We start from the raw sequence: 26,399 nt of genomic DNA, 5'->3' as shown, positions 1-26,399 counted from the left end.
CAAATTGATTAGCTAAACATTTCTTCAAAGAGCTTATCTCCTCACAATCATTACCTGCGACAATTATGTCATCAACATAAACAATGAGAATAGCAATTTTACCACCATTAGAGTGTTTTAAAAATAAAGTGTGATCAGTCTGAGCTTGGAGGAATCCTCTTCCCTTAACAGCTTGAGTAAACTTCTCAAACCACTCTCTAAGAGATTGTTTAAGACCATAGAGAGACTTTTTCAACTTGCATACTGAATCGTCTCCTTTTTCAAAACCAGGTGGTGGATCCATATAAACTTCTTCATGTAGATCACCATTCAAGAAAGCATTCTTTACATCTAATTGTTGCAAGGGCCAACCAAGATTTGCAGCAAGTGATAAAAGAACTCGGATAGTGTTAAGCTTGGCAACAGGGGCAAATGTCTCTTGATAGTCTATCCCATGAGTTTGAGTGAATCCCTTAGCAACCAGTTTGACCTTATACTTGTTGATGTTGTTATCTGCATTAAACTTTATTGTGAACACCCACTTGCAACCTACTGTTTTCTTTCCTCTGGGTAATGCTACAGACCCCCAAGTTCCATTTTTGTTGAGTGCATCCATTTCTTCAAAGACTGCATTCCTCCATTTTGGATCATCAAGTGCTTCTTGGATATTTTTTGGTATTTTTGTACTGTCTAACATAGTGTTGAAGGCACGAAAACCTGGGGACAACTTTTCATATGTGATATGATGAGAAATAGGATGAGCAGTACAAGATCTAGTACCTTTTCGGAGAGCAATAGGCACATCTAGGTTGGCTGTATCAGTGTTGCTGGAACTAAAACTCGAGTCAGAATCCTGGCAGTCTAGAGGCTCCTGAGGTGATTCTCGCCTGCTGTAAAACTTTCCCCATTTCCCGGGAGGTTCTCCATTATCTGACACATTAACTCCCCCTGTCTTTTGCATAATGACTCCCCCTGTCTCCAATGGCAAAGGCAAAACAACAGAATCATTTGGTTTCCAAGACTTATCTTCATCAACCCCAATAGACTCCCCCTGAAGAGAAGTCGAAGGAAAAAAAGATTGTCTCTTATCAAATGTGACATCCACAGAAACAAAGACCTTACGAAGTGAAGATGAGTAACACTTGTAGCCCTTTTGGTTAGGAGGATATCCTATGAAGACACATTTAATGGACTTAGGATCGAGCTTGGACCTTTGATGGGGAGGAACATGTACAAAAGCCACACAACCAAACAACTTGGGAGGAAGGGAAGAATGAGCCCGGAAAGAAGGAAAGGTGTGGGTAAGACAAGATAAAGGAGATTGAAAATTTAGGACACGAGAAGGCATCCGATTGATGAGGTATGCTGCAGTCAAGACAACTTCCCCCCACAAATATTTAGGGACATGCATGGTAAACATAAGAGCTCGAGCAACTTCAAGGAGATGTCTATTTTTTCTTTCAGCCACCCCATTTTGTTGAGGGGTGTTAGGACAAGAACTTTGATGAAGAATACCATGCTGGCTGAGATAGTTTCCAAGAATAGAATTAAAATATTCAGTACCATTGTCAGTTCGAAGAATTTGGATAGAGGTCTGGAACTGAGTTTGAACCATAGCATGAAAGTTTTTAAAAATGGATGCAGCGTCAGACTTATCCTTTAGAAGGTATACCCAACATACCCTAGAGTGATCATCTATGAAAGTTATAAACCAACGAGAGCACCAGAGATATTTTTTTCACGGGCTGGACCCCATATATCACTATGAATCAAGGTAAATGGAGAAGAATCATGATGGACTCTAGGAGGATAAGAAACACGAGAATGTTTTGCAAGCTGACAAATATCACAAGAAAAAGAACTGGGATTGTTATTGATAAATAAGCTTGGGAGCAACTTCTGAAGATAAATGAAATTTGGGTGTCCTAACCGACGATGCCACAACAAAACATCATTAAGATCATCAGACAAACATACCGAGTGGTTCACAAATTTTTTTCCTTCATAAGAATCTTTTTCTAAATAATAAAGTCCTTCTTCCTCTTTAGCACTGCCAATCATCAGCCCCGAGTCCTGTTCCTGGAAAACACAAGCATTGACAGAAAACTTGGCAACACAATGTAACTCAGACGTAAGTTTGCTGATAGAGATAAGGTTACAAGTAAGAGAGGGAACATGAAGCACTGAGTTCAAAGTAATGTGTTCAGAAAGTTTAATGGATCCTTTTCCAGCAATAGTAGAGAAGCTGCCATCTGCTGTTCTTATTCGTAATTGTTGATAGTAAGGGATATAAGAACAAAATAAGGTTGCATTACCTGTCATATGATCTGAAGCCCCTGAATCAAGAATCCATCGACTACTATTATCAACATGGAACGCTATACCTTGTTGAGCAACATTGCTGGATGGAAATTTACTTTCAATCAACATGGCTGCGTGTGGTAACGCGTAGGGCGGACGCTCCGTCCTTTCTCTAGCGCGTGGGGGCGCGTGGCTCAGTAGAATCCGATGGTCCTTCTTGAAACTTGTAGATCGGCTCCTTCTGTTTCGAATGGTGCGGATCTTGGTTGGAAATGTCGTCGGAAAACTTTTCCGACGACTGCTGACGGTGGTTGACAGCGGTGGAAAGCTGGGATTCTGCCTTCTACAGTGATTGGTAGCCTTACTTTGCTCTTGGGACTTTGTAGGAAGGGAAAATAACCTTAATAATGGTTGGAGGTTGAGTTTTCCGGCGTTGTGCCGTCGGTTTGACGGTGGTTGTGGTGGCTGAGTTTTCTCAGGACCAACCTGCTCTGATACCATATTGAAAAAGGTTTTCAGTATATCGATATTGAATAATTACATGAGGAATGAGGAGTATTTATACAAGAAAAAATAGCTAAGCATGACTCAGCTATGACTCACCAAATCTAATCACAATCATAAGAATGACTCAGCTATGACTCACTAAACCTAATCACAATTAATTCTAATTAATTACAATTAATCCTAATTAATTACAATTAATCCTAATTAATAGGAAATAAAAAACAATCAATCCTAATTAATCTTAATTATTCCTAATTAATAGGAAATAAAAACGGAAAAATATTTGAATTTGAATTCTGATTTTCTACGGAACTAACTCAATAATTAATTTCCTAATATAAAGACTAAACTGTGGTAACAAAATATTTTACTATAATTACAATGATTTATAGAGAATATTATGTGGTCAAGTGAACTTCAATATCCCTAGTGCTTTGATCTCAAATTCCCTAGCTAGAAATGGACTAAAGATCTATTTTTCCTTAAAACATCATTTCTAGTGTAAATTAAGCCATCACCATACACCAAAAGTGTGGTAACTCACTGAAGGAGAATATTTAACGAGCAATTGGTGATCTCCTTGGCTTTGCTTATATCCTATAGTATGCATAACTCTTGTGAATCTTGTAAATTTTGCTCGTGGTGACTATTTGACGCCATGAAAGCCTTGTTTAATTTATACACCATATTAGCATGCAAGTCCTTTCCATATTCTGGTGGAATCTCCGTATAAGAATGCTAACATAATTCTATTCGTATTTTTCTTTGCAACTGCTGCAAAGGTCTCTTGGCTAGTGTTAGATGGAAATTTTGTATTTAAAAGTGTTGTATTTGTGCTAACAAACACTGAAGTAGTATGTGGAATTCAAAGATCGTCCACAGAGAACGGTTGATTTTTGGTTCTTTTTATTTTTCTATTAAATTCTTGAATGGAAAGTAAACTCACTTTTAAACTAAGGAACAAATTAATCTAAGTTTTAATCAGACTTCTATTTAACAAAAGTAACAGAGATATCTATATAACAATGCAGCAATTATAAGGTACTGAAATTCTTGAATCATGGATTTTTCCAAAGAAATTTGCATCCCTGCGTTTTATCACTGCTAAGGCACTTTCATCACAGAATTTGAACTACTAAAGCAATTTTATGTTGGAATTTTCCAATTCCAGTTTTAATCCCCAAAAATATCCTTTCCCTAAGGCCTTTTGATTCTTTATACAAAAATATCAAATTCCTCCTCTGGTTATCCCTAACCTCAAGGGTTCAATTAGTAAGAATGCATTCACTTGATTTCTGTAAAGAACCAATTCAACCCAAAAGCTTAAGCTATTGGGTGAGGCTATATTAATGGTTTTATATATCTCAATATGCCCCCTCACACGAGAGCCCACTGGGCTTGAAGGGTGGACAATGCACAGGCCCACCTACCTGTGCGAAGAAAGAAATTCCACTAGAAAGAAAGTGGGGGGCAGTGATGATCGAACTCGGTACACCGAGGCTCTGATACCATGTAAAGAACCAATTCAACCCAAATGCTTAAGCTATTGGGTGAGACTATATTAATGGTTTTATATATCTCAACAATTTCCCCATCACAGCTCATGCAAAAATGTTCAAGAATCTTTCCCAAGATTTCTTGAAACTAAGAGATTTGCTAATCAAATGAGATAAAAGAGCTTCACAATGTTCAATTAAAAATGGGTTTATCCAATCATCTCAAATTCTAGAAAAGAAGAAATTTAGCTAGCCATATTATGAAAAACAAAACTAAAGGTACTGAAATTTAAAAGAGACATTCACTGCACTTCTTCGAAAGAAATGATTGCAAAAGGTACAGACCAGTTGTTCTTCAAGGTTGGAATTGTTTAAAACTGAGGGATTAACAACAGAACAGTGACTTCACACGATGTGCTCGAATGGGTCTTCTTGAATCCCTTCAATGGTGACTCTTTCTTGTGCTTGCGTCTTCATATAGTTAAAAACTAAAGCTAGAGAACTCGAAGGAGAAACTAGAACTCTTAATTCCTGGCAACTGTAAAACTAAACTGACTTAAGTCTCTCATTCAGAAAGAAACTCCCCTACTTAACTAAAAACAAACACAGCTCCAAACATTCATTGCTGTCCATCCATGCCTGTGCTCATCCAATAGTCTTCAAGCCTCCAACTCAACTTCCCTATTAACATCGATCATGTGACACACCTGAATGACAAAATTAATACGGTTTTGTGAGTGAAATTTGCTGCATTATCATTTATTAGCCCAATTGCTATTTTGGGCTCATTTTCTTCACTTTAGGCCCATTTAACCTACAAATTTAGAAGTTAACAGCCCATTTCCATTTGGAGAACACCTCGCAAGGTTAAGTAATTTTAATGCTAACAGCTAGCATTTTGGGTATATCCTTTGGCTGCTAATCTCGTCTTATATCTTTCAATTGATCATTATGCTCTATACTTTCTTTCATGTCAGTAACTATACCAACTCCTTTGATTTGTTCTTTTCAGATGCTTCCATCTCCACATTCATAACCTGTTTTCGTTTTTCATTTGACAACTCCTTGGATGCGGTGGTAGGGTTGGTATTAGTGTTTAGGCTTATAAGAAAAACCATATAGGATGCTGAGAAATTCGTAAATGATATGAAATGTGCTAGAGGATATACGGGCCATTTTGTGCATTCCCTGGTTCCTTTTCTAGTGACTGTTGGTAGATTATGGTCTTTGCTATCCTATAACTTTCAATTTCACTTGACATGGTTAGACATTATTATCTCATTTGAAGGTTTTAAATTGGTCTCTTTTACAAGTTCGGGAGAGGAAATCTTCCTCCTTGTTAATGCTTTGCTTGTACCAAACCTTATACTCTCAAGAGCAGAATCTATTACAATTGGGGATTTTTCATGTACATGTTTGGTATCGGTGCACACATTGGTTTGGAATTGTTTCTTTTTAGATGAACTCTCAAGAAGATGGCTATTAGACATAAAGAGACTTGTAGGTATATAAAGACACATTTTAGGGCCCCTGGATATAGTTTTCCCCAAATGTGACTGTGATTTGAGGGACAAGATTGTTTGTAATGTGTATGTCAAGGTATAGAAAGGAAACCATGTCCATTGCACTCTTGAATCTGACGACCATATGGGCAAGTGTTTCATGACATGTGTTGTTGTGATAATAACTTCCCCCAAAAAGATTTATTGACATTTTTCTGAAATAGCTAGGCTCTGGCTCTTTTATACTTGTTAGAGATATTAATATAAAACCATTGATGTGGTCTTATTTACCTGCTTAAGAATTTAGGTGAAAACCACATTAATGGTTTTATATATTATATTTCTGTAACACATTCATATTTCTCATAATCCTTCACCTCACTATGTTATTTTGAGTTATCATCGCCTGTCTCCGTCGCATTTTGCTTGTCTCTCTTTTTTTCTTGTGTTTATTCCTAAGACTACAGGTGAGGCTTTATCGCATTCTAAATGGCGACAAACTATATGGAGATCTTGTGGAAGAAGTCTATATGAAGCAATCTCGTAGGATTGTTGCTCAGGTTGAGTCCGATTTAGTTTGTCGTTTCCGCAAGTCTCTATATTGTCCCGAACAGTCTCCACGTGCTTGGTTTGGAAGATTAGCAATGTTGTTCAGTAATTTGGCTTGACTCGGAGTAAAGCTGAGCACTTAGTATTCTTTCACACTGTCACATTCTCAATTGTTAAATTTTCTCTCTTTGCTTCTAACAATCTCTAGAATCTTTCTATTTTCCCACTTTCTCTTTCTACAATGGCTAGCTGCATCGTTGTGTTGATGCTAGTGGTTGCGTTGTCGGTGAGCTCCACCTTAGCTCAATCTCCGGTATTGTTGCCAGCTTTGTCTGTGACAAGGTTGTAAGTGGCCACTTCGCCTAAGTCTTCATTGTCTTTGTCATTGGCGGTTTCTCCTTCCACTAAGCCACCGATGTCCCTTTGCTTCGGTGGAGATTGGTCTTTCTCCTTCACCAGCCATCGTCAACTCTCCTCCATCTCCTCCTCTAGCTGCCTCTGAGTTGCCAGAGCAACGCTCCCATGTTGATCTTCACTCTGCCATCTGAAGCATCAACACTGGCAAAAAAATGGTGCCACGTTGAAGAGATTCACTGTCGCTGGATTTATTTTTTCGTTGTTTTTGCCGCTACTTTTTTGATGTAGAGAGAGTTGCTTTGAGTTCATGATTTTTTCTTTCTTTTAGTTTTTGTTATCATGATTTATATGGTATCAGAACTTATGTGACCAAGTAATCAAGAGTTCGATTCTCACCGCCTCCATTCTATTATTAAATAATTAAATAAAGTAGAGTTTCATAGCACGGATAGGTATGCCTGTGCAGTGTGAGAGGGCATGTTAGAGAAATAAAATATGTAAAACCATTAATGTGGCCTTCACCTTACAATTTAAGCTTGTAAGTGATATTACGGTAATGGTTTTATATTAATATCTCTAACAGTACTTATTATGTGCAATTGTAGGAATGAAATTTGTTATAAAATATTTCATAATATAGTTGATAGAATCACAATATTCACAACAGATCACAATGGATCATGATTTTCTCACATTTATGACATTGTCTGTTTTTTGTGGTTCTCAGGTATATAAGGGATCTTCTTTTGAATCCTCCTTCCTATAAGATTGCATCTAAAATTCAAGGTGATTTCTAGTATTAATAATCTTAATTTGTCTCTTAAATTAACTGTTGTGTTTTTTGTCGTATGTACGGTACATTAATAATATCATCATTGTCATCATGATATTCTATGCTTAAATTTGGACTCATTTTCTTCTCTTTTTTGTTTGGTAGCAACATGCAAACTTATGAGTACTGCAACATGCTCGATTCCTGAATTTACGTGTGTTTCTTCAGCAAAGGTTGTTATCAAGTTACTTCTGTAAATTGTGAATGAGCTTCAATGAAACTTGATATGTGTTATCCTATTTCCTCTTAAATAACATTTATATTTTTTAGAGTATCTTGTGTATTTATAGTAGGATATCATGTATATATTGTAGAATTAGTTAGTTATCAATTTAGGATATATATCTGATATTGAATCATTGTAATTGTTAGAAGTGCTAAAAATAGGATGATAAGAAGTTCCACACCAACAAATTATTCTTATGTTATAACTAGTTTATATGATAGAGCTTTCCCTGTGCTATTAAAATACATGAATTTCATCATATGCTTCCCGGTCCAGATATTTAATATGGTATCAAAGCGATACCATCCTCTGTGACTTGTTCCTTCACTTTTCCGCTGCAGAGTTCCCTAAAATTTGGAACTCTATGTTAATTACTTTTTCGTCAACCTTCTCATGTCATTTTTCTCGTTAATTTTCGATCTCTCTTGCTGTGACGTCCCTCTGGAAATTGTTCCAGCCAATGACAACTGTCCTGACCGTCTTATGCTATTTATTCATTCATTTGATCAATTGGCTACTGTCATTCTCTAGTGACTTGCAGATCTGGATCGCGCAGACGAGACGAGCCTATCCATCGAAAACCCAGTCCATAAGCCTTTTGACATTCCCTCATACGCGTAGTTTCTATTATGCATCCAAACTCGCCTTCCTCCTTTTTCCGTGAATTTGTCCAGTGCCGTTCGTTCGTCCACTTCAGATTCCTTTTGCCGTGATTTCTTTGATTTTGCACTGTTCATTGCATGTTTTACCTCGGTTTTTGTGTTCTGGTTTGACCCATGAACAACCTAGCCTTCTTGTGTTAGCCCGATTGTCCGCTTCTACGGTCCAACATGCCCAGTCTTTTCTCTCATTACATTTGGCCCATAGTTTCGTTTTTTTATCTCTTTTCCAATGCGCTCATGGCATTGTGGGGGAGAAAATTGGAAGTTGCACTCAATCCCATTGGATTGTCCCAGTTGCTGCCTGACCACGCCAGTCCTTGTCTCAGATGAATCCTAGCTCCGTTAGAATTTTGTCGTAGCTATAGATTGGCCCAGTCATACTTTGTCCTAATGGTCGAGTCTCCTAAGTTTTCATGTGGTTGAAGCTTTCTAACGTTGTTCTTGATGAACTTGGAGAAAGTTTTATTTCTTGCTGTGTATACTTGCTTATTAGGATATTTCCGCCGATGGTCACTCTAGCAAAATCTCTTCTTCCTGGTTCCTTCTACAACCTTTCTAACTAACCTAACCGTCTAATTGTTTTCCCCCTCGGTTCCTTCTCTTGTACTTCCAGACCCTCTGATCATTAAGCTGAGGTATAAGAATAGTCTTCTTCATAACTTGAACCTTGTCCCAAAGATCAAAATATGGAAATCGGGAACTGATCAGCCTTATAACCTACATAAAATTCCGAGCTGGGACACATAATTCCGGATGTATATGGGCCTGATCTGGTAATTGTAGCTTAAAAGCTATTGCCCCAACCTGTCTCATTACCAAATAGAGGCAATATTACTGAGCAGAAAGCTTGGGAAGAAGTCTGGATGGCATTGTCCCTTGGGAACGAGGTCTGATCTTGAGATACACTTGTCAGAATACCCACCTTCATTATCTGTTATTTGCTTTATGTATAATTGAGGAATGGGTTTCCATTCCAGTATGGGTTTCCATTTTATTCTAGTATAGGTCTCCATGCTTTTCATTATTAATGCTTGTACATTATTGCTGATTGTAATTCATTATAAATACAACATAGCTTCAGAGGGTTCTCTAAGCTATTCCAATATTTTTTTCTTCATGGTATCAAGAGCATGGTTCATTCTGGAACCAAAGCCACAGTGAATGTTACAGGTTCACCAACGTACAGGTTCAAACTTAGTTCATATACGTTCACCAACATACCCCAAAACCACAGTGAATCGAGATGGAAACACTCCCAGCCAACCCAATCCTCGACTACCACTGTTGCCCATTCGGAAAAGGAGTTTCAGGAATTTCTTCAGTTGAAAGCAGCAAAGCCAACCCAATCCTCGACTACCACTGTTGCTCATTCGGGTAATCCTTCAGTTTGTATTACTCATACGGGTAATAATTCCACACCTTGGATCCTTGATTCAGGTGCCTCTGACCATGTAGCTGGTAATCAGTCTCTCTTCTCTTCCCTTTCTTCACCTACTTGTCCTCGTTTTGTAACTTTAGCTGATGGTTCCAAAGTATCTGTCCGAGGCATTGGTGTTGTCTCACCCAATGCATCCATGTCATTAAATTCTACTTTATTTATACCTGGTTGTCCATTTAATTTAATTTCCTTGAGTCAACTTACAAGATCTCTGAAGTGTTCTGTAACCTTTTATTCTGATTCTTTTGTTATCCAGGACCGTGGTACGGGAAAGACGATTGGCATAGGACATGAATCACAAGGACTTTATTACCACCAATCAACCTCTCATGTGGCATGTGCTACTGTGGAATCTCCTAGTCTTCTCCATCACCGTCTTGGTCATCCCAGTTTATTAAAACTTAAAAAAATGGTCCCAGATCTTGAGAATCTAAAGTCTTTCAGTTGTGAGTCATGTCAACTTGGCAAGCATGTTCGGTCTTCCTTTCCTAGTAAGGTCAACAGTCAAACAACATCTAGTTTTTCTGTTATTCATTCTGATGTTTGGGGTCCTAGTCGTGTTTCTACACGAACTGGGTTTAAATATTGTGACTTTCATTGATAATTTATCTCGATGTACTTGGTTATTTTTAATGAAGGAACGTTCAGAGGTCTTTCCTATATTTCAATCCTTCTGCAGCGAGATTCATAATCAATTTGGCAAAACAATCAAAGTTTTACGTAGTGATAATCCCAAAGAATATTTTTCTGCTGACTTCTCATTGTTTATGTCATCTCATGGGATTTTGCATCAATCATCATGTCCGCATACCCACCAACAAAATGGAGTAGTCGAAAGAAAAAATCGTTACCTTATTGAAACTACTCGTACATTGTTGTTGCATGCTCATATGCCCCTGCAATTTTGGGGGGATGCTGTCTTAACTGCTTGCTATTTGATTAATCGTATGCCTTCCACTACTATCAATCATCAAGTCCCTATTCAGGTGTTAGACCCTCAAATTACCTTGAATACAGTTCCTCCTCGAGTATTTGGTTGTACTTGTTTTGTCCATGATCTATCTCCAGGGCGCGACAAGTTGTCCCCTCGTGCTATCAAATGTGTCTTTCTTGGTTATTCTCGATTGCAAAAGGGGTACCGTTGTTATTCTCCTCTCACTCGTCGTCAGTATATCTCTGCCAGTGTCACCTTTTTCGAAGACACACCCTACTTCACTTCAACCACTGATCCTATAGTAATCTCTGAGGCTTTACCAGTACCATACTTTGGTGGTCTCCCTTTGTCTTCTTTACAGGTACCTACAAATACTCAGCCTGATCATGAGGAACCCATCGTTTCTCTGCCAGATCATGACCAGCTTGATCCTCCCCAACAACCAATCATCACCTACCAGCGACGTTCCAAGGCAGCCATTCCTACAACCGAGGTAGTCATTGTGGATCCTTATACATCATGTCCTATCCCAACGGCTTTTCCTACTACGGACCTACCTTCCTCTACTGCACCTGCATCAACTCCTGGTAAGCCTGTTAGTGTTTCTCCTATTGCTATTCGTAGAGGTAGTCGTACCACTCGTAATCCTCATCCTATTTATAACTTCTTGAGTTTTCACTGTTTGTCTCCGTCATATTATGCATTTGTATCTTATGTGTCCTCTGTTCAGATTCCTAACACTGTTAATGAGGCTCTTTCCCACTCTGGTTGGAGGCAAGCTATGATTGATGAGATGATTGCCCTTGAGCACAGTGATACATGGGACTTGGTTCCACTTCCCCTAGACAAAAAGGTTGTTGGATGCCGTTGGGTATATGCAGTTAAGGTAGGTTCTGATGGCAGTATTGATCGACTTAAAGCCCGTCTTGTTGCTAAAGGATACACTCAGACTTATGGTCTTGATTATAGTGAAACATTCTCTCCAGTGGCCAAAATGGCATCTGTTCATCTCTTCCTAGCCATCACCGCTATTGGGCAATGGCCTTTATATCAGCTTGACATAAAGAATGCCTTCCTTCATGGTGATTTATATGAGGAGATTTATATGGAGCAACCGCCTGGTTTTGTTGCTCAGGGGGAGTCTGGACTAGTTTGTAAGTTAAAACGGTCTCTTTATGGGTTGAAACAATCCCCTCGAGCTTGGTTTGGCAAGTTCAGCACAGTTGTACAAAAGTTTGGGTTATCTCGGAGTGAAGCTGATCATTCAGTTTTCTATTGTCATACTCCCTTTGGTCGATGTATTTATCTGGTGGTTTATGTTGATGATATAGTTATTACAGGTGATGATAATGAGGGAATTTTGCGGTTAAAGGAGCATTTGTTTCAACACTTTCAAACAAAAGATTTGGGACGACTCAAATACTTTCTCGGTCTTGAGGTAGCTCAATCACAGAGTGGCATTGTGCTTTCTCAGCGAAAATATGCTCTAGATATTTTGGAAGAGACTGGTTTAACAGATTGCAAGCCTGTTGACACTCCAATGGATCCAAATCACAAGTTATTACCAAATCAAGGAGAATTGTATTCAGATCCTAACAGATATAGAAGGTTAGTTGGTAAACTAAACTACCTTACCTTAACTAGACCAGACATCTCCTTCCCGGTAAGCGTAGTAAGTCAATTTATGCAAGCTCCGTGTATTGAGCATTGGGATGCTGTGGTTCGAATCTTACGATATATTAAGAATGCTCCAGGAAAAGGATTGTTGTATGAAAAATAAAGGTCATGCTCAAATTATGGGATACTCTGATGCTGATTAGGCTGGATCACCCAGTGCCAGATCAACTTCAGGATTTTGTGTATTTATTGGTGGTAATCTAGTATCCTGGAAAAGTAAGAAACAAAATGTGGTTGCAAGATCCAGTGCAGAAGCTGAATATCGTGCAATGGCAAATGTTACATGTGAACTCATATGGGTAAAACAATTACTTAAAGAGTTGAAGTTTGGAGATACTAATCAAATGAGACTCTACTGTGATAATCAAGCTGCATTGCATATTGCATCAAATCCCGTCTTTCATGAAAGGACCAAACATATTGAGATTGACTGCCATTTTATCAGAGAGAAAGTCCTTTCTAAAGAAATCCTTATTGAATTTGTTAACTCAAGCTATCAGCTTGCTGATATTCTTACTAAGTCACTGAGGGGACCAAGAATACAATTTATCTGTGACAAGTTTGGTGCATATGATATATATGCTCCAGCTTGAGGGGGAGTGTCAGAATACCCACCTTCATTATCTGTTATTTGCTTTATGTATAATTGAGGAATGGGTTTCCATTTTATTCTAGTATAGGCCTCCATGCTTTTCATTATTAATGCTTGTACATTATTGCTGAGTGTAATTCATTATAAATACAACATAGCTTCAGAGGGTTCTCTAAGCTATTCCAATATTTCTTTCTTCAACACTCACTCCCCAGGCTGAATGGGACTGGATTGTCTCCTCCTGTTAGCGAATTTAGTCTTGTAGTCTGGATCCTGATGGGACTGAATGAGCTCTTACCAAATGAAACTTTTGCTGCTTAAGAATCTCATCGATGTCCATTAAATGCTTGAGCAACCATCTCAACCAAGGTCTCCCCACAAAAAGATTTTGATAGTGCTAGTGGCTGCTTGTCATACATATCTCAAAGGGAGTTTCATGTTCAGCACTATGAAAGCTAGTTCATGCCAATATTCAGCCTGTGGCCTTGGGTTGCTCTGAAACAAAGCAACAAGAGATAGATTTTCAAAGCGCGATTAAGCTCTTCTGTTTGCCCATTGTTTCTTATTGGTAAGCTGTATTCATGTTTAGTTGTGTGCCTTGTAGTCGGAATAACTCCTACCAGAAAGATTTTATGAAAATCAGATCACGATCAGTGATAATGGAGATGGGTATGCCATGCAACCGAACAACCTCCCTGATGAAGAGGACAACCATTATGCTTGCGGAGCATGGATGCCATAGTGGAATAAATTGGCCATACTTGCTTAACCAATCTGCCACAGACCACTCATAGTCTATATATATTAGCGTAGGAATTAATGACAATGATTCTGTTCTTTATATGCATAATATTAATTGATTCTATTGTATATACATGATAACATACCGTAGTCATCTTTGATACTTCAACATATTTACGTATTCTGTTAAGATGTTCTAACAATTCTAACACTGGCTTTGCTTTCAAAAGACAGTGAGAATAGCACCGAGTTATTTTATCCTAATTAATCTTGATTTAAAGAGTCCACTTTTCCACTCTGGTATCCGATACTCTGTTTTCAGTGTCTTTTATTAGTTCTTTGCCCATATTTTTTCTATCAACCATTTTATTGTTCTCTTATGCAATTGTTTTTCCTGTCTGGCTCTTTACTGTATTTGTGCAGCTTGTAAAGCTACTCGAATGGAGGGAGGCGAATCATGTTGAATTTTGTAGAATAAAAAACGTACTAGATGAAATTTTGCAGATGTACAGAATCTCTGAACTCAATGAAGTATTGAAACATTTAATTGATCCCACATGGGTGGCAACTGGGTTAGAAATTGACTTCAAAACCTTGGTGAGCCCCAAAATTTGGATTTTTTTTTTTTTGTTGCTTTTTCTTTCTCTTTGTTCATATCAAAAGAAGGGATATTTGCCCTTTTAGATGTGTATTGAGGACAAATTGAGAAGCAATTGTTAAAACCAGACATTATCGTTCCCATAGTGATGCCTATATTCTATTATATGCTCTTAAAGTTCAGGAATTGAATCTACGTTGGAACATTAAAGAGGGGGAACGTGAGGATAATGGAAGGAACTTCATGATATAAGCTAGTCACTAGTTAATTTTAGAGCCTGTTTAGATCCTCTCTTTTTTAAGCTAGAAGCTACTTTTAAGCTAAAGCTGAAAAAAAAAGCTTAAAGAAAAAGCTAAAAGCTATTTGGTGATTACATAAATTTTTTAGCTTAAAAGTTATTTAAAAACATACATTTCAAGAAAAGTCTCTCTTTTTCTCTCTCTCTTTATCTCTATGGCTCTTCATTTCAAATAAAGCACACAATTCAAGAAAAGCTGATAAGAGCTTAAAAAAAAGCTCCTCCTAGGAGCTTTTGGCTTTTTTATTCATCCGGGAAACAACCTCTTTGCAATTATTTGTAAGGGTAAGGCTACGTACAATGATTGCCTTCACCTTACACTCGCTAGTTAGGTTTAACGGGGAGTGGTTTTATGCTTTTTTATTCATTATAAAAAAAAGAGCTTTTCTCAAAACTTGTGTAAAGAACTTTGGGATACACCACTCCAAAAGCTAGCTCAAAGGGTGAGAGTGCCCAAGGCCTTATAAACTCCACATTAGTTGCTCATATAACCAATGTGGGACTATATATCTCAACACGCCCCCTCACACAAGAGCCCATTGGGCTTGAAGAGTGGACAATGCAATAGGCCCAACCTACCTGTGCTAAGAAAGGCCACAAGAGAAAGTGGGGGGCGACGAGGCTCTGATACCATGTTGAATATCATAGATACAAGAGGAAATGATAGTAATCCTTGTTGTATTAAACTACACAACATTGGTGCTATTATATAGCAAACCAATTGAAGAATACAAAGAGACACACTCAATGTGGGACTTCTACACTATTAACACTAACACTCTTAACACTCCCCCTCAAGCTGTAACATATAGATCATATGCTACAAGCTTGATACATAAATAATACTCCCATTAGGAACCAAAAACAACAATGCTACATCAACGAAATGAAATGACTAAGTACAACAAATCAACTGGAATGACCATCAGTGTGAAGAGCTGATAAAGAGACAGTGCTGGAATGGACATTAGAGCATGGATGGTGCCGGAATTATCATCGGCCAAGACAACTGAGCTGACCAGGACATCAACATTAAGATCCCTCTCAGACATTTCATTTAACAGTTGGTGAGCAGCCGTGGTTTCCCCTTGACTATGCTACAAGCTTATTACAAGAAAGACCAAGTAACATAACATCAAAATAAATCTCCTAAATGAGAAACCAAAAATCAACAATGTGCTAAAAATGGCGTCGAAATGAACATCAACATGGAAGATGCCAGAATGATCATCGGCAAAGACAATTGTGCTGGAATGACCATCAGCAACATGGACGGTGCTCCCCCATGTAAAGAACCACTTCAACCCAAAACCTTAAGGTGTTGAGTGATGGCCTTTCTAATGATTTATATTATTCTCTAACACACCCCTCACACAAGAGCCCTTTGGGCTTGAAGTGTAGATATTGCACAGGCCCAATTTTTGGCTTACCTTTTGTGCTTTTTATTTAATTCCACAAGTGGGGGGCGATGAAGATCGAACTCGTGACCTTATAGTCACTCAAGCTCTGATACCATGTAAAGAACCTTGGGATACACCACCCCAAAAGCTAGCTCAAAGGGTGAGAGTGCCCAAGGCCTTATAAACTCCACATTAGTTGCTCATATAACCAATGTGGGACTATATATCTCAACAACTTGTTTAGCCTAGCTTCTTTCTTATAAGGAGAAGAGAAGCTAAAAATAAGAGGATCTAAACAGGGACTTATTGCAATCACTAGCTAATTTATAGCAGTCAAATGAATACAGTTGGCTATATATTTACACGTGCTAAATATGCTGAAATTCTGACATCAATTGTATGTATGTAATACGTTGGTTTCTTACATGTCTGTCCAGCTAATGATTTTATGTATTTTAAAATTGCATTTCTCTGGAGTTCCATTAGAATTTTAGGCACTATTAAAAAAATGATGCTTCATTCATTTCTATCTTGGTTGATTTGTTTGCTTCAAATTGCCTTGGATTATAGACTTTTTTAAGTGTTTTTTCCAGGTTGCTGGATGTGAAGTTGCATCAGGTAAGATTGGTGACATAATCTCTTTGGACGATGAGAATGATCAGAAAGTTAGTTCCTTCTCTGCTATTCCTAATGAATTTTTTGAGGATATGGAGTCCACATGGAAAGGTCGAATAAAAAGAATCCACATAGATGATGTGTTTACTGCAGTGGAAAGAGCAGCTGAGGTCTTGCATTTAGCTGTAGGTCTCTGTAACTCAACATTGCTTGTAACTGTTTGCAAATAAAGTGTATTTGGAGAGATATGTTTATGTTTCATTTATGATGTCCCAACATTCTTGCAGGTTACAGAAGATTTTAGTCCTATTGTTTCAAGAATAAAAGCTACTACAGCCCCATTGGGAGGTCCTAAGGGAGAGGTATCTTATGCTCGGGAACATGAAGCAGTTTGGTTTAAGGGCAAACGCTTTCGTCCACATTACTGGGCTGATGGTCCTGGAGAGGAACAAATTAAACAGCTTAAACCTGCTTTAGATTCTAAAGGTAGGAAGGTAGGTGAAGAGTGGTTTACCACGCCAAAGGTGGAGGATGCCTTAACAAGGTATCCTTTTTTAAAGAACTGTGGAATCATATGTCATTTTTTTAATTTTCTCAAACGCTTGTCTCTCTTTTCTTAACCATATATGCTCTTAAAATAATGTTCAGGTACCATGAAGCAAATGCCAAGGCGAAAGCAAGAGTTTTTGAAATTTTGAGGGGACTTGCTACTGAATTGCAATCCAATATAAATGTCCTTGTCTTTTCTTCCACGTTGCTTATTATTGCCAAAGCTTTATTTTCTCATGTCAGGTTTGTAAACATCTTTAGTTGCTTCTGCCTGATTTTTGTGCATAAAATGCAATGGTATTTGGCCTTCTTGTGGTGCATTAATTTTTTGACAAGGTAGTATGGATTTGACTGAGCTATAAGTAATTAGCTGTCTTAATTTCCATAGATTGAATTTTAATATAATCTGAATTTTTTTAGTGTTTCGGTTGAAACAAGTTTTTATGACTGGCTTAAAATCTGTGAGAAAGCTGTGATCCTATCATTTATACTAGGTGGTTGAGCCATCTGAGGAGATCATTAGTTCTTTGGCTTGCTGAGTCAAAAAGGGAGTTGGTTAGAGAAGAATATTCCAGAGGCTATAGATGTTAAACGCAATTCAGTCAGGGATTCGGGGTCTGGTGGGAAGAATGCTGGTTAAGTAAGGAGTGGGGAAACTCGTGGATTATCTCCAACCTTAGGCTGGATTGGGATTGGGAATGACTAGAGTCTCTTTAATTGCTCTAGATCTATCTTAATTTTCTGTCTCTGTTTTCTGTGTTTTTCCTTTGTTAGAGTATAATATAAACCATTAAAGAGACCCTTACCTAACAGCTTAAGTTTTGTAAAGAACCAATTCAACCCAAAAGCTTAAGCTTTTGTGTTGAATTGGTTCTTTATATGGTATCAAAGCCTCATGTCCCGGGTTCGATTTTTGCCGCCCCCATTTTTTGTGTGAAATTTCTTAGCACAGGTAGGCTGCACCTGATGCATCATCTACTTTTCAAGCCGAATGGGCTTTTTTGTGAGGGGGCGTGTTAGAGTATAATATAAACTATTAAAGAGGCTCTCACCTAACAGCTTAGCTTTTGGGTTGAATTGGTTCTTTATACCCTTAATTTTCCATCAGTGGCACTCCTACCTTATACCATTCTAATATACTGTACTGTTACAAGATTCCATATCAATGCCAAATTTCGTTAGTTATGTTCAATTACTTGCGAAGTTTGTTGATATCTATCAAGTTGGTATTAAAGCTCTCGATTTAGGAGCTGTGGTATCCGATTTGAAGATTATAAAGAACCAATTCAACCCAAAAAATTAAGCTATTAAGTGAATGCCACAGTAATGATGTTATATATTATATCTTTAACATGCCTCCTAATATAAAAGCTCATTGGACTTGAAGAGTGAACAATACATAAGTTTTACAAATAGTATATACTAGTTTAGTGTGAGGGATGAAGTCCCGTATTATGTATATCTCTTTGTAATTCCTTTTTATTCTGTTATATATATAATTGAGCATCTGTTGTGTAGTTGCAACGCACGGATTTCAGTATATGCCTCTCGGTTTCTGGTATTTAACAGTAATAAAGAGCATATTCTATTTGTACATGAATACACATATTCAAAATTCTGCAATTTCTGGCAGAATCATCAATAACAACAACATCAATATCACTTTTATTCGAAACTAGTTGGGGTCTGCGGTCGATGAATGTAAATAAAAAGTAAGAAAAGATTGAGGAAAAAGAAAATAAATAAGAGAAAAATAAAATAAAATAAATAAAAAAAGAAATACATAAATAGATAAGTAGATACGAAATCATGTCAAACTAAAATATTGAATTGTCAGTGACAGAACTGCTCTTGTACGACAGCAGTTAGCTCAATCGGTTATCTAGAATGGGAAGGCAGCGTGGAAACTGTGCTATCAATCATGTAGCGGTGTATGTTTGCTAGTCTTGGGTTGTTTATGGAGAATGTCGCATTAATTGGAGAAATTTTATGGAAACCATTATTTTTATGAAAGCAAATAAAATATACAATGAATACAGCCATTCTCATTTGAAGGAAATTTTTGCAGAAACTGACTTGAAATTGTCTTAAACTATTACATTTTGAATGTGATTATGTTACATTAATCTACTGTATTTTGAAAATTAGGCTTGGAAAATGTATAATATCAAATGCTATCTTACTTATATCATTAGTTTTCTCTTTGCAGTCTTGCAAGTTCTATGCTAATTTTGTTCATTGGTGTCTTGCAGTGAAGGGAGAAGAAGGAAATGGGTATTTCCTACACTTGTAGAATCCCATGAGTTTGAGGTAGTATATAATGACTTGATGTGGTTGCTTCAAGACATAGGATTTTCTATTATTATTGTTCTACTATGGTGCTTCCATTGAATATTCTGTACTTTCCATTTTATATGTCTCATTTTTTATAGATGAATAATGTTTATTAGGAGAAAAGAGGAAAACTACAACTAGGAGGAAGATAAGGTGTCCCCTGAAACACAAAAAATTCTAGATACAAAAGGGAACCTCGAGAAAAAAGAAGCATGTATAAATAGCCCTGGAAACATCTAACTCAGCACATCATTTGCTACACTGAAAATAAAGGAGGTTATGGATCCCCTTTTTTAATATGTCGAGGGCCAACTCTATTAAAAAAACCTTAAGCTATTAGCTAGAGTGCCAAGAATGGTTTATATAACTTGAAGACATCGCAGCCCATGAAACCTGGCTGATGATTCACATTTATTGAAAAAAAGTAACAATAGAAGAGCGACCTAAAATATATATGTAGGAAATCAGGATTAAAATCTTTCCCTTTTTATTTTTTGGATACAATATATCCTTGATTTATAGCCTGTTAATTAGTGATTAATTTTTTTCTTTAATAGGAATTTGAATTTTGAATTTGCTTCTGTTTATTTTCTCATTTACTCTTGTATAAATACCCCCTATCAGTGTAAATCAAATTTATTAATTTTCAGAAAAACTATTGTTTTACATCTTTCAATATGGTATCAAAGCAGGTTGTTCCTGAGAAAGCTCAGCTACCACAACCACCATCAGACTGGTGGCACATCGCCAGAAAACTCAACCTCTAGCCACTGTTAAAGTTGTTTTTACCTCCTACAAAGCCCCAACAACAAAGTAAGGCTGCCAGACACTATAGACGGCCAAAATCGGTCGAATCCCAGGCATCCGCCACCGTCAGCTTTCCGACGACCTTTCCGGCCAAAACCTACAATTAGACTCAAAAGGAGCCGATCTACAAGGTTTCAAGAAGGCCCACAGGCATCTGTCATAACACGTGCTAGAAACAGGCCGGTAGCACCTTCCCCACACGCAGCCCAGTACGACGCGTGTGATCCATGCGCCATCCTCCAGCAGTCTGGTCATCTTCAGACTTGTCTGGTTTGGTTCGTCTTCTTCTCGTCTATTTGTTCCAAGGTTCAAATCGGTGATTAGAGACATTTTTTCTTTCGGACTATGACTACCCAAGAAAAAGGGAAGTTAGAGAGTGCTTGCTATTGCTGTTGGGCTCGAATTGCTGTCTCTTCTGCGGTTGTTTCTATAATAGACTCTAAGCTTGTTGCTTTGGATGACTCATAAAGTATCATGTCCCATAACTCAGCCTCCTCTGTGTTCAAATTGGACACTTCAGCTTCAAATTTGATTGTGAGTGATAAGGCTTCAAGCAGCGAAGCTGTTGGGACTAAGAGTTTGGAGGCTAAATTTGCAGAGCTGGAAATGCCAGATCTTAGTCCATTGAGTGTGCCATCCAGCAATGTTGCTCAACAAGGTACAACATTCCATGTTGATCATATTAGTCGTCGGATTCTAAATTCAAGGGCTTCTGATCATATGACAGGTAATACAACCTTATTTTATTCTTATACCCCTTACTATCAACCATCACGAATAAGAACAGTCAATGACAACTTCTCTATTATTGTTGGAAAGGGATCCATTAAACTTTCTGAACACATTTCTTTGAACTCAGTCCTTCATGTTCCCCCTCTTACTTGTAACCTCATCTCTATTAGCCATGCATGTCCCTAAATATTTGTGGGGGGATGCCTATGCTTGTATTTTTTAGGAGCAGGACTTGGGGTTGTATTTACCATGCATGTTGGTGATGATTAACAATGCTATGCCTTACCTCTAAGTTACATTGTGTTGCAAAGTTTTATGCCTATGCTTGTATTTTTTAGGAGCAGGACTTGGGGTTGATGATTAACAATGCTAGAGAGGAAGAAAGACTCTACTATTTTGAAAAGGATCCTTATGAAGAAAAAATATTTGTGAACCACTCAGTATGTTTTCTGATGATTGTAATGATGTTTTGTTGTGACATCGTCAGTTAGGACACCCAAATTTCTTTTATCTTCAAAATTTATCAATAAAAATACCAGTTCTTTTTCTTGTGATATTTGTGAATTGGCAAAACATTCTCGTGTTTCTTATCTTTCTACAGTCCATCATGATTCTTCTCAATTTACCCTGATATATGGGGCCCATCCGGTGAAAAAAATATTTTTGGTGCTTGTTGGTTTATAGCTTTCATAGATGACCACTCTAGGGTATGTTGGGTATACCTCCTAAAACATAAATTTGATACTGCATCCACTTTTAAAAACTTTCATGCTATGTTTCAAACTCAGTTCCAGACCTTTATCCAGATTCTTCGAACTTACGATGGTATTGAATATTTTAATTATGTTCTTGGAGACTATCTCACCCAGCATGGTATTCTTCATCAAAGTTCTTGTCCTAACACCCCTCAACAAAATGGGGTGGTAGAAAGAAAAAATAGACATCTCCTTGAAGTTGCTCGAGCCCTTGTATTTACCATGCATGTCCCTAAATATTTGTGGGGGGATGCTGTCTTGGCTGCAACATTTGATAAGAGACAATCCCAAGTTGTTTAGCTTGTCTTACCCTCGTGTCCTAAATTTTCAGTCTCTTTTATCTCGTCTTACCCACACCTTTCCTTCTTTCCGGGATGATTCTTCCCTTTCTCCCAAGTTGTTTGGCTGTGTGGCTTTTGTACATGTTTCTCCCCTCAAAGGTCCAAGCTCGATCCTAAGTGTAACACCCCAAATTCTAACAATTTATAATAGCATAAATAAATTCAATAATTTTATAAATAACAGCGGAAGTTCAAAATAATCAAATTTGGGAAGTGTTACCGCCGCACTTGTATAGGGACAAGTGCAAGGCTAACTCTATTACATTCAAATAAAAATCTAAGACTACAGTTTTTTTTTTTTTATACATAATATTTATGACAGCTAGAAATATCCGAGTCGTGATCCTCACTGCCCACAGCTAGCCCCATCCTTTGCAACATGCTTCACTGAAAATCTACTCCCCCGCAGCCGCAGGATCATTGCAGTCAAACAAATACAAAAGTCAGCAAAGCTGGTAATCCCAATCAAGATACAAAATGAGGATAATATAACCCAATATCAATCAAGACATTTATTTAAGAATAATCAACATAATCAACTCAATTAATATTTCGAATATGTCATTTATTCATAACTCAAGCAATATTTCAAATAAGTCATTTAATCATAACTCAAATCAAGTATTAATATCATTATTAATCATGTTTAAGATTATTTAGTCCATTTAGTGTATAAGGGTAATTGTCAACTAACATATTTAGCACAACATTAATCATAATATTACATAAATGGTAATATTCACAATTCAATGACATTCATCATAATCAAATCAAATGATGTTTCATTATTAATCATGTTTAAGTTCATTGTACTTAGTGGGAAGAGAACCATGGTAGACCCGGGAAACCCTGCCAGTCTACCCCGTGACCCGGGAAAAAACCACTGTTACCAGCCACGTATAATCAAAATTGGCCATAATCAATTCACATCTTCCTAGTGTGCACACCTCTTCCCAAAGTTGCTACTAGTATCCCGGGAAAAAACCACTGTTACCAGATACCACTTTGGGAAGAACGGATATAATCTTTTTCACATCAGTTTCACATCGGAGGCATAAAGCCCAAAAGTTGTGTTCATCACCTTGGGAGGTACCGTCCCAAAGCTATCCTCCCACCATTAATTTATTACAAACACACACAATCAGGAAAGATTAAATCATAATTATTTATTCTTTAAGTATTATCATCTCTAAATGAGTTACTCAAGGGCATTATAATTTTCCAAAGTATCATAATTCAAACAACTATTATCATAAATTCTCGAATTTATATAACAATTCAAATATTCAACATCCATCATAGTAAAATCCAAATCCGATCATCATAATAACTTTTCAATTTATTCAAGGATATGATAATTCAAATCTTCAACATTCATCACAGTAAAATCCAAATTCGATCCTCATCATAACTTTCCAATTTATTCAAGGATATAATAATTCAAATCTTCAACATTCATCATAGAAAAATCCAAATTCAAATTAAATTTTAAAAAAACAAATACCTACATATATAGAAATGTTCATACCAAACTATTAAGAACATCTACGGATTACATATAAGGATTATGCCCAAATTTCATATAATAGAGATAACCTAAACACCTAGGGATTCAGATTACATCAAAGTTTTATATATAAGAAATAACCTACGAATAGGATTACACAACAAATCTACAACCACCTAGAGATTAGGATTACACATACCAAATTTCACATAAAATAAATATAATCTAAAAATACCTAAGGATTAGGATTACACATACCAAATTTCACATAAAATAAATATAATCTAAAAATACCTAAGGATTAGGATTACCTAGTCTCCGTTTTTGCTAACTTCTAGAAGAGAATAAATTGGGGCAGAGAACCGGTTGGTAACCAAAAGAATATAGAAAATAAAACAAATAAACTTTTGAAGTAAGGAGAGAGAGTAGTAGAGGAGAAATGTTGAAGAGTGAATTGGTTTGGTTAGGCTAGACCTCTATTTATAGTTGAAGTTTTGGACTCAGATATGGGTTTCGTGCATTACTGACTCAATGCTGACTCATTATTGACTCGTCATATCTAATCAAATTACCAATCAACATTATCAATCAATCATTACCAATTAAACATTATCAATCAATCATTACCAATCAAACATTATCAATCAAACATTAATGCTTAAATCATCAATCAATTAATAATCCAATTAATTACAATTTATCATCTAATATATATATATATATTTATATATATGTGTACATATTAATATTATGTTATTATAAATAATTTAGAGTATTACAAAGTATCAAAATTATTTTCCAATAGCATTCATATCGCACAAAATAATTTTATCAAAAATAAAATTAATATTCTACTTTGTTATCTATCACCATAATATTTATTTATATATATCTATATTATTATTACTACTAATTTATAGTTTATTATTATTATTATTTTATTAATAAAAATATCGGGTATTACACTAAGTCCATTAGATGTGTCTTCATAGGATATCCTCGTACCAAAAGGGCTACAAGTGTTACCCACCTTCTCTTCGTAAGATCATTGTTTCTATGGATGTCACATTTGATAAGAGACAATCATTTTTTCCTTCGACTTCTCTTCAGGGGGAGTCTATTGGGGTAGATGAAGATAAGTTTTGGAAACCAAATGATTATGTTGTTTTGTCTTTTCCATTGGAGACTGGGGGAGTCATTGTGGAAAAGACAAGGGGGAGCTACTATGTCAGAGAATGAAGATCCTCCTGGTAAATGGGGAAAGTTTTATAGCAGGCGAGAATCACCTCAGGAGCCTCTAGACTGCTAGGATTCTAACTCGATTCCTAGTTCCAGCAACACTGATTCCGACCTAGATGTGCCTATTACTCTCCGAAAAGGTACTAGATCTTGAACTGCTCATCCTATTTCTCATCATATCACGTATGAAAAGTTGTCTCTAGTTTTTTGTGCTTTCAACACTATGTTAGACAGTACAAAATTACCAACAAAATATTCAAGAAGCACTTGATGATGCAAGATGGAGGAATGCAGTCTTTGAAGAAATTAATGCGCTCAACAAAAATGGGACTTGGGAGTCCGTAGCATTACCCAGAGGAAAGAAAACAGTAGGTTGTAAGTAGGTGTTCCCAATAAAGTTAAATGCAAATAACAACATCAACAAGTATTAGGCCAGATTGGTTGCTAAGGGATTCACTCAGACTCATGGGATAGACTATTAAGAGACATTTGCCCCTGTTGCCAAGTTTAACACTATCCGAGTTCTTCTATCACTTGCTGCCAATCTTGATTGACATAATTAGATGTAAAGAATGCCATCTTGAATGGTGATCTACATGAAGAAGTTTATACGGATCTACCACCTGGTGTTGAAAAAGGAGATGGTTCAGTATGCAAGTTGAAGAAGTCTCTCTATGGTATTAAATAATCCCTTAGAGAGTGGTTTGAGAAGTTTAGTCAAGTTGTTAAGGGAAAAGGATTCCTCCAAGCTCAGACTGATCACACTTTATTTTAAACATTGTAATGGTGGTAAAATTGCTATTCTCATTGTTTATGTTGATGACATAATTGTCACAGGTAATGATTGTGAGGAGATAAGCTCTTTGAAGAAGTCTTTAGCGATCAATTTGAACTAAAGGGTCTTGGATCTTTCAAATATTTCCTAAGCATGGAGGTTGCTCGAAGTAAATCAGGGATTTCTTTAATTCATAAGAAATATATTCTAGACCTGTTATAAGAAATAGGAATGCTTGGGTGCAGTCCAGCAGAGACTCCATTTGAACCCAATATTAAATTGGGAATTGAAGATGTGAAAGTTTACAAAGAGCAGTAGCAGAGATTGATGGGGAAGTTGATCTACTTATCGCACACTCGACCTGATATTGCATTTGCAGTTAGCATGGTTAGTCCTTTCATGCATCCTCCTAAGGAAAAGCACCATAGTGCAGTGTATAGAATCCTCAGGTACCTCAAAAACACCCCTGGTCGATGATTGTTCTTTAAAAAGGGACACAAGAGGATGATTGAAATATATATAGATGCAGATTGGGCTGGCTCTGAAATATATATGTGTAGGGAAATCTTGTAACTTGGTGAAGCAAAAAACAATATGTGGTCGCAAGAAGTAGCGCTGAAGCAGAATTTCAAGCTTTAGCCCATGGAGTCTTTGAG

The 26,399-nt window shown here is 37.0% G+C and overlaps 1 protein-coding gene across 1 annotated transcript in view; it reads left to right on the top strand.

Moving 5' to 3' along the window:
• The window catches only part of LOC133285134 (DNA mismatch repair protein MSH1, mitochondrial), a 50,471-nt gene that overhangs the window by 12,007 nt on the left and 12,065 nt on the right, over nt 1-26,399 (top strand). Inside the window, exons 13-19 of the mRNA XM_061482311.1 lie at nt 7,419-7,477; nt 7,629-7,696; nt 14,217-14,390; nt 16,683-16,889; nt 16,992-17,248; nt 17,353-17,496; nt 19,506-19,563. Coding sequence (XP_061338295.1) covers nt 7,419-7,477; nt 7,629-7,696; nt 14,217-14,390; nt 16,683-16,889; nt 16,992-17,248; nt 17,353-17,496; nt 19,506-19,563 — 967 coding nt within the window. The remainder of the gene's footprint in view (nt 1-7,418; nt 7,478-7,628; nt 7,697-14,216; nt 14,391-16,682; nt 16,890-16,991; nt 17,249-17,352; nt 17,497-19,505; nt 19,564-26,399) is intronic.

Source organism: Gastrolobium bilobum, unplaced genomic scaffold (assembly GCF_033153095.1).
Source record: "Gastrolobium bilobum isolate Gb01-03AN ecotype WA unplaced genomic scaffold, APGP_CSIRO_Gbil_v1 utg10291, whole genome shotgun sequence".
NCBI classification, from domain to species: domain Eukaryota; kingdom Viridiplantae; phylum Streptophyta; class Magnoliopsida; order Fabales; family Fabaceae; genus Gastrolobium; species Gastrolobium bilobum.
The sequence above is the reverse complement of the archived record's forward strand: the minus strand, read 5'-3'. Positions and strand labels throughout refer to the sequence as shown.